Genomic DNA, 10,189 nt, shown 5'->3' on the forward strand with positions numbered 1-10,189 from the left:
CTAGTTGTCTTTGTTACACTAGTGGTCTTTGTTACACTAGTTGTCTTCGTTACACTAGTTGTCTTGGCTGTCTCTTCACAACAAATTAAAATCACACATTGAAGGTTGCTCTGGTGCAATAGATCTGACTTTTAAAACAATATTTCTGGGGACCTTAAGTAACAACATTATCTTTAATCTGATTGGTGTCTCCACTTTGATGCAGACTGAAATATCTTAAACCAGCATGGCACCAAGCTGCAGCTGTTGGAGACAAGTTGACGACTCAAAATTGCATGAAATTGGTGCATTTTTATTTGTAAACTCAATTTTTAGTGTTTGCGACAAAGTGATTAGTGAGCTGTGTGGCAGTGTTTGGCATTACTTGAGTTTTGACAATGAACACCTGTTTTTGTGTGCACAGCTTGCATCGCTTTATTCTATCCCATATGCATTATTTTGTTGCCCACCTCCTCCCACATTGTACCTGCCAAAACCCACTATGTACCCACTTGGGATGTTTTCTGTCATAAGAACTCATTCAATTCAAAATTTTAGCAACAACTTTGTGCACCACTGCAGCCCTGCAAATGTTATGAGACATTTTGGAAAACCCCTTGCTGTTCACCAGCTGGTTTCCAACAGTCTCAGCCCAGTAAGACAGTGGTTTGAACAATTAGATGTCTTTCCATTAAACTGAGCTCAGATTTTATTGACAAATCATTTTGATTTTGGTTACTCGGTGCCTTTTTACCTCAACTTTGGCTGCTGGTAAAATCAACATTTCAGGTGTTTGCTGAAAAAACAATAATAAAAATAAAATATTGGGTTCTTGCTTTTTGGATCCATTATGAAAAATTCCATATTTATATAAATACTAATAAAAAAGTTTAATTTAGTAATTAGATTAACAAAACCATCCAGTGTCGTGTTGTGTGAGATCCTCACATAAATCATAAAAACAATTTAATCCCAATGAGGAAAACATTTCTGGCACATCTCTTTTCTACAGAGCTATTTTGATACTTTAGTTTTCTGTCAAGACCTGAGGTTTCTGTAAATACATCATAATATAAATGTATTGAATGTGATTCTTCCCTGAGTGTTAGAAGAGTAGAGATATTTAGGTATTTTATCTGAGTCAAACTAAAACTAAATTAGAACAAGATGACCACCAACAGATACAATGACAGGCTGTTCATGACATCAGAACATGACTCATCATCGATCAGGTGATCTTCTCTGCAGGTGACCTTTGTTTTCTTCATCTTCTCTTTATGAAAAACTAAATAAAACAAGAACTTGGATTTTCAAATCATTATGTGTTTTGCCTGATAATTCATCAACTTGTAAGCATGACACAACTATTAATTCCAATAACAAATGTTTTTACCAAATAAATAAATAAAGGGTTGTGTCTTTTTTTGACAAAAAGGATGTGACATGAAGCTGCTCTGCTTAACTTTATGTTGATATTTGAAGATCTGACTGAAATATTTATTTAATTGAACCTTTTTATGGTAAATATACGATACATGTAGTTTCATCTAAAAAATATTGAAAATTTAAAAACTAAAATAGCTTGTTGTTTTTGTATTAATGCCATCTAAGCAAACAGAACAGCATTCAGCTCAATGCATGTCTGCACAATTTTAAAAATTGTACAAAAGGTGAATCAAAGCAAAGAAGCTTTGTCTTTGGCCCCTAAGAAGACTGATTACAAAGATCATTTTGCACAAACTTTAATCATACATGCTAAACTATGGATCTATGTAATAACCTGGAAAAAAAAAAGCTACTTGAATAAGTGTCAGGAAAAATTTTATCATTTCAAACTTTCACATGCGAAGGCGAACAAGAAAGACCTGAAGGATTGCCAGCTCCCAAACGATGACTCATGAAAAGCACCAGCTTGCTTTTATGAGTTCCTCTTCCTGTGCCAGCGGTCTGATGGACTGTGGGCTAAAGAGAATCCGTTTGAAACCGGGCCCCCTGATAGTTGGAGCTCTTGTCAAAGCCGGCACCGGCAAAGTTTTGTCACTCCAGGATTGGGAGTTCTTACAATGAAGCCGAGCAGCTGCAGTTTTCCCTTCAGCTTGGAAACGTGAGGCTTTGTGCTTCTTGTCACCCTGTGTTAATTTGGGCCCTAATGTATTTTATAAACAAAGGGCTGCTCTCTAGCCTGACAGTCGTGACACCTTGATTCCAGTGCAGGATGCATGCAGGACGGGGTTACACCATTAATAATCAACTGGCAGCCATCACACCGTTTTAACCACGATCATTATGATAAAGGGCATACACTTAATTACAGGCCTGCTTAATTATAGCTCTGTTGAAGCTCGTTTGTTTGGTCAAATGCTAATTATACTACCACGCTCCTGGCAAGTCCTCATTTCAATCCACTTTTTCCTGGCTGAACAGTGTGGCTTATTTTCATGCAAATTTGATATCTCGTGAATGTTTTGTCTCTCGTCTCTGCGCTTTTCTTGTGCGTATAATGCGAGTGTGTCTTTGTTTCAGAGGTGAACATCTCTCAGACAAGACGGAATCGGGAATAATCAAGAGTAATTAAACTGGAAGAGGGCTGGGAAAGGGCTGGGCTGGAGGAGAGAGTGGAGGTGCTCAGATACAGTGGAGAATTAAAAAAAAAAGCCTTTCATCTTCTCCCAGTAGACAGAGGGAGGGGAATGGTTGGGGTGGCAGGGGATGTTGATAGCTTTGCTGTTTTTATAATTCCACATTTAGTTCTGTGCAAATAATCGAGACCAAGAATAGAGATTAAAATGTTTTTGTTTAAACTTCTTTTTGTCTTATGTTTTGCAGCTCTGGATGATGTGCCGTTCGTAGTCTCTGAGAAGTTTTATGAAAAGCCCCAAGAGGTAAAAGCTGTTTTTGTTGTTGTTGTTGGATGGAACAGATGATAATGATAGTTCTGTCTTCAGGTGAAGACCACTTCTTTCTTCCTCCTTTCTTTCCTTCCTCTTTTTCTTTCCTTGCCTTCCTTCCAGACTGAGTGATGAATGTGTGCAGTCAGGCAGAGCTGGCTCAATGCAGTCCACTGGGCTGGCTGGCAGTGGTTGTCACTATAGCCCCATTCATATTGACACAGAGAGGGAAAGGATTAAAGATTTTAAGCATGCTTACTTAGCCATGAGCCTAACCGCCATGTTTCATGTTTTTTTTTTTTTTTTTTTTCCCTTCCTCCTTCTTCTTCCTCTCCCTCCTCCTCTCCCTGCTTTTGATTTCAGATGCAGCAAGTCAATTTAATGGGCATTACGATCAAATCCCTGGCAGAGATCGAGGAGGAAGTGAGTAGAGGCTGCAACGCTCGACTGCCGCCAATGCCGCTGGCCCAGAATGCAAAGCAAACGGTCTTGGGGTTGTAATTAAGTGTCTGAGACAGCGAGGCCCTGTTGGCTCCACTAAGCCCCAATTGAATAAAAGCATGGCCATGCTAGGCAGCCATTCTCCCTTAAAAGCTTCGCCTCCCCCTCCTGAATTATTGACTTTTATTCCTTAATTCTTCCCTGCAACAGCTCAATCTACCATCTCCCCCGGTGCTCTAAATCTTAAAGAGCCTTTCTGGTCAGTTTCTACATGTGTAACTTTCTTTGAATCTTCCAATCAGCCTCCAAGTTTAAAGCAAGCGATGCATTGTAGGCTGGATGAAAAACACTACAACGTTCTCCACATTTCTGATGAAACACTGTAGCCTACAGGCATGTGTAGGGAAAAAAATTGTCTGTGCGCAACTCTTGTGTTTGTGCGAACAAGAGAGAGGAAGAGTGTGTCTTTGTCTAGGTGTGTGTGTGTGTGTGTGTGTGTATGCTTTAAAGAGAGTGACAACCCCCCTTCTCTCTCATTAGCACGGTATCTTGGTATCAGAACTGCCAGGAAGTGACAGAGCACTGTAAAAGAACAGGTGCTGTTGGGTTTGAGATGTGTTACAGAGCAAACAGTCCCTCATCAAACCGGGTGTCTGTTCTGCACTCTGCCTCTGTCTTCTGTCACACACTATCCAAATCACAGAGTCGCCATCTTGTCATATGGTCATCTGAATGAAGCTCATTGTCGGCGCAGGTATTAATGGCACATACGTGTGCACGTGTGTGTGTCCAGAGTGGAGACAGGCTGACTGCTCATCCTGTATGTTCTTGTCTTTTATTTCTTCCTACTCTCTTCTCCACTCTTGCTTTCTCTCCTCCTCCTCCTCCTCCTCCTCCTGCTGCTGCCTTTTCTTCTCTCGGAGAGTGTGATTAGCAGGAGGACACATGGTGAGCTGAGCCGGGGAAGAGAAGGGAAGGGCATGAGAAATCATTAATTACAGTGGCGCTGGAGCTGATGAAGTAAATGTGAGATAGTGTAACACACAGGATTTAGTGAAGTGGACGACAGCACAAGATTAATGGTGGGGCCAGGCTGATGAGGATAAGTCACAGCTTAGCTTGATAATTAGTTTCCATGTGGAAACATCCCTCACCATTGTGTTATTTTTACTTCTCTCCTCCTATTATTGCACCACGATGAGATGTGCACAACAACGGGCAGTGATTTTGTGGAAAACAAGCTTGAAATGGACTTCACCCTTTCTTATTTTCCTGTTTTATACTTGCATGTAGCGCAACGAAGGCATCTTGATTCAGAAAACAAGGGCCTGCCTTGTTATCTCCTCCTGTTGTCCAGGAGAGGTCACTGTCCGAGCTCTACTGCTACGAGTTGTTGTTTCTGCTCTGCAAAACCTCTGCGCTAATTCCACTCGGCTTATTTTCATTATAGAAACATGGATTAATGAAAGAGATGTACTTTCTGGAATTCTCCATATGCACATGTAATTGAGGAAAACTGTTGTAATCACAGCCACAGTTGCAGATAAGACCATTTCCTAACAGGCATCACTTAAGCCATGTCTGATATGATGTTGGTTCCAGCAATTAGGCATTCTTTTCATTTCCCAAATGACTCGCAAAACTTGCGGATATTATAATTGCTTTTAGCCACGCATATCTAATTTGTGTCTTTTTAAGTGTTAATTAGTAAGCGATTTAAAGTGACATCTTTATGTAGTTTGCTCTGCGGAGAAATGTTGTTGGCGTCTGGCTAATGATTTTTAGAGAGCGTGGAAGGAGCGTGCGTGTGCGCACACATGACAAGGCTTTCATTAGCCCCTGTATACGATTGGTTCTTAGAGCTTGTGCGAGCTCTCCGCCTGCTTCTGTGTGTGTGTGTGAATGGAGGGACAGTAGTGTACAGGGGAGTGTGAGAGGGAGAGCTCCAAATAGAGGTGGAATTAATGAAGACAACATGTCACATATTTTTGGCAGTGGAGCAGGGACAGGAAATGAAGCTCAGCTCATCTGGGTGACTGCCGCCCATGTTCTGGTGTGTCACTGTCCTGTCAGCCTGTGTGTAAAACTGGCAGACATTGATACATGCTCTCCCTGATAACACCCCATTCCCCCATCCATCATCCACACACACATTTGCACACAAACACACACACACAGGTATATTTATTTACTGTGCGAGATGCGGAGCCTGATTTTTGTGTGGAGGGGGCTGAGTTCTTTCACAAATAATAGGCTTGTGATGTGTGACAGTTTGGGTAACTCGCAGCTTCGCCACAAGTAGATGAAGGCCGCTTTTTTCTTCCCATGGAAAGCCACCAATTTGAAATTTTCAGCTATGGAGGAGGCTTTTTTGGGGGGGAAGAGTTGAAAACTTCCTTCACTGATCGTACAGCATCACCTAGTGCTTTAGGACAGTAGTACAACTGATGAACTTTGAGCCCTGCTGCTGGCTGCAATGGGAAATAATCAACCAGTGGTAGAGTTTGCTATGAAATTACTCAGAGCAATTTTACTTCTTTTATCCAATCAATACAAACAGATTTCTATACAACTTGTGCAACCCAAAGAGTGTTTTAAAGGACAAAAAAAAAAAAGGATTAGAAACAATAACCATCCTCTGCTGTCACTTTATGAGGGGCGGCTGTGGCTGAGTGGTTAGAGCAGTCGTCCTCCAATACAAGAGTTGGGGGTTCGAATCCACCAGCTGCCGAAGTGTCCCTGGGCAAGACACTGAACCCCTCATAGCCTCAATGTGTGTCCCATTGGTGTTTGAATGTGATAAAGCTCTGGTTAGTCTCTTTAGAATGATTTGTTCAATTAGCTTTGTAGAGATCTAGTAGAGTGCTGTATGAATGGGTAAATGAGGCACAGATTGTAATGTAAAGAGCTTTGAGTATCTTGAAATAAGGTAGAAAGGCGCTATATAAGTACAGTCCATTTACCATTTATTGCATCAACACAATTAGCCACTTCTGCTCACGTAGATATTTTAAAAATATAAACTTTAGCACAAAGCTGCTCCCAAATCTGATCATAACAACTAACATCCACCAGATACACATTATACGCATTATACGCATTATACAGATTATACGCATTATACACATTATACTCATTATACACATACGCATTATACACATTTTACACATTATACACATACTTATACACATTATACGCATTATACGCATTATTTGCATTATACGCATTATATGCATTATACACATTATACGCATTATACGCATTATGCACATTATACACATTATACACATTATACTCATTATACTCATCATACGCATTATACGCATTATACGCATTATGCACATTATACGCATTATACGCATACGCATTATACGCATTATACACATTATACGCATTATACGCATTATACACATTATACACATTATACGCATTATACGCATTATACACATTGCACACATTATACGCATTATACACATTATACACATTATACACATACTCATACGCATTATATGCATTATACGCATTATACGCCTTATACGCATTATATGCATTATACGCATTATATGCATTATACACATTATACGCATTATATGCATTATACACATTATACGCATTATAGGCTTTATGCAAATTATACACATAATACACATTATGTGCATTATACGCATTATGCACATTATACACATTATACACATTATACACATAAGCATTATACACATATGCATTATACGCATTATACACATGATACGCATTATATGCATTATACACATTCTACGCATTATACGCATTATGCACATTATACACATACACATTATACGCATTATACACATTATACGCATTATATGCATTATACACATTCTACGCATTCTACACATTATACACATTGTACACATTATGCACATTGTACACATTATGCACATTATGCGCATTATACCCATATGCATTATATGCATTATACACATTGTACGCATTATATGCATTATACACATTATATGCATTATACACATTGTACACATTATATGCATTATACGCATTATACACATTATATGCATTTTACGAATTATACACATTATATGCATTATATGCATTATATGCATTATGCACATTATACGCATTATACACATACGCATTATACGCATTATACGCATTATACGCATTATACACATTATACACATTATACACATTATATACCCAAACTGAAATGTTTCACTGTGGTTCCTGACTTTAAAGCTCTTTGGAAAACTTTTTCTTACAATTTTTTAATATCAGTGCAGTTTCATGGATTTTATCACGTTCTCAGTTTGAATTAGTTTGTCCTGGGAGCCAATAAAGTTTCAAATTTGTGTTGGATTAGCTTAATAACTTTATTAACTTTGATTAATTGGATAACTTTTGTTCTCTTAAAACTGTTACAGGATGTTATTTCAAAGTTTGAGTTTACGCTCACATCGTCTGCACCAAAGTCGTTAGGACAATAATTTACAGCCAGATGTTACAACGCAAAGTAACTAATTATTACACAGATGGAATAAGTTTTTTTTTATTAGTTTATTTTAAATGCCCATCCAAAGTATTACACCTTCAAAGAAATGTTTTAAGTTTTATTATATAAATTATAGAATGTAAAATAAACAACTTCTACAGTGCCAAGATTAAGAACAAGACAACAATATAATGTAAAATAAAACCCATATTCTACAGAAATGTTAAAAAGAATCACTTGTTTCTGTTACTTTAACATAGTTTGCTTGTAGATTTTTTTCTTATTAGTAGTAGCCAAAATAATCTATCACATTAGCTTTAGCATCTAGCTTTTAGTCCTGCCCAGTGACCTAACGTTTAGTTGAACTAACCAGATTTATGGCGTTATTAATGGACATGCCCAGACTGGCCCACAGGAGGGCAGTGCTTCTATACATTTAATGCTCTGGGGTTCCTGCTGCAGTTTTAGTGAATATTATTAAATTACATTTTCATTAATGGGTAATTTGCTTCAGGTCCAAATCAGTGCAAATGAAGTTTCTTTAGATGAATGGGTGTTTTTTCTGCTTGTGTTTGTGTAGTTAATGTTTGAGGATTTTGTTTTGACTGCATATTCTCATGAATCAGAGTGTTTACATCCTCCTCTTGTTCTCCCTACAGTTTTACTACAACTTTGGCACAGAGCGAAGCATCGTTCAGTAACCCTCCACCCTTCTGCAGTCAACGGAGGTCGTTTGGGGTCAAACCAAAGAAATGTTTGGGAAATATTGCACCATTTATGTAATTTAATTTTAAACGTTTGAGAGCTGCACTAATAAAATTAACTTTATTTAAATGTATTGAAACATCTGTGGCGATAAATGTTTAAGCTCGTAGAAAAACGTGGCGCTCTTCTCAGAACGAATCGAAACTATTTGGATTTCCAAACTTGGGTTGTGTTGGGTGTGACTCACGTTCCTGCTGCTGCTAAAAAGCACAAACACGTCCGTCTGATGTTCTTTTCCAGAAGAAGCATCTTTCCTTCAGAAAGTTCATGATGAGCAGCGAGAAGGAGCAGCAGCGCTTTGAGACGAGGGAGTTTATACCCCCGACACCCCCCCCCCACCACCACCACCACCACCAACAGTTACTGCTCCACTGAGTCAGCTCTTTAAGAGTGAGACTACGTGAAGTTTCAGCTGCGAAGAACATTTATCCAATTAGACGCAGATAAACTGGAGGACATTTATTTTAAAAATAACGAGGACTTCTTTTACCTTTATGGAGTGAGGCCAAGTTGGAGAAATGTTTGCATATTCAAAATAATCCTCAGTACTTTCTAAAGTAAACAGCTTGCTGCACAGTTACTATAGGCTGAATTTATACTTTTGTACCAATAAAATAAAAATGAAATCACAAACTTTTTATTGTTTATGTTTCATTTGCAAAAGCGAGAATCTATCAGACACATGAACCGTTATTAATTAAACCCTCTTCCTGCTAAATTTGTAAACTAACATGGCTAGAATTTTTATTTTTGAACTTCTGACTTAAACTTCTGGGTGTTTTTGATATTCGCAGGTGTTTAGCGAAGGTGTTCTTTTGTTCTGCTGTAAAAAATGAGAGCAGATGAGGATTTGTGTGCAGAGGAGCAGCTCCGTCATGAAGGTGATGTCCTGAAACACACGACAGGCTCAGCGGGCCTCCTCCCTGCGCTGTTGCACGTGTACAGAGACATAAATACTGTGTTCCCCTGTAAACTGTACAGGGACAATAATAACCTGGGAAAACTCTTCATTTGCTCTTATTCTTTTAAATAGTGTCTGTTCCAAGACATTTGTTCTTTTTGTTTTTCCTAAACTGATGAATCAGTCTTGATGATGGTTTCTTAAGATCTTTGTTTTAGGTTACAGTTTAATTCTGCATTGTGCATTATTTTTATTTTTAGATGTGAAGACTAAATTATAGAAGTACTACTAAGCATATGTTATCCAGAGCCGGCTGTAGAATAATCCTGGTTATTCCATTAAGATTGCCGCAACCATCTGTGGTTCAAGTAAAGGAGATCTGGCCTAAAAATGTTTGCTGCAAAACTCAGATGCTGCAAATTAAAAAATTATTAGGACTCACCCCGCTGCTCGTTTCGGCCTCTTGGTGAAAACTTGAGAAAAGTAAACCAGTCAGGTATGTTTTTAAAGAAAAACTGTACCGTGCAGAGCTCTGTGAGAGTTTCTGGGACGAGACATCAGCTAAAGGCTGCTGTTAGCGCCGCAGGTCAGATGTGAGTGTTGGGAAAAACTAATCACCAGTTTTATTGCAACAGAAACTGAAGAGGCAAACCCTCCATGGGTAAAAGAAAAGTTAGTTTACACAAACAAGTTAGAACACTTTTTTAATATACATATATATATATATACATA

General features: G+C 38.6%; 1 protein-coding gene across 1 annotated transcript in view; it reads left to right on the forward strand.

The window, feature by feature from the left end:
* The window catches only part of LOC119413510 (multivesicular body subunit 12B), a gene marked incomplete in the record, with an annotated part of 47,125 nt that extends 38,220 nt beyond the window's left edge, over positions 1-8,905 (forward strand). Inside the window, 4 exon segments of the mRNA XM_037680568.1 lie at positions 2,806-2,861; positions 3,231-3,290; positions 8,451-8,570; positions 8,797-8,905. Coding sequence (XP_037536496.1) covers positions 2,806-2,861; positions 3,231-3,290; positions 8,451-8,492 — 158 coding nt within the window.
* Between the last annotated feature and the right edge of the window lie 1,284 nt (positions 8,906-10,189).

The sequence above is a fragment of the Nematolebias whitei genome, chromosome 8 (genome assembly GCF_014905685.2).
Source record: "Nematolebias whitei isolate Nwh7 chromosome 8, NemWhi1, whole genome shotgun sequence".
Lineage (NCBI taxonomy): Eukaryota > Metazoa > Chordata > Actinopteri > Cyprinodontiformes > Rivulidae > Nematolebias > Nematolebias whitei.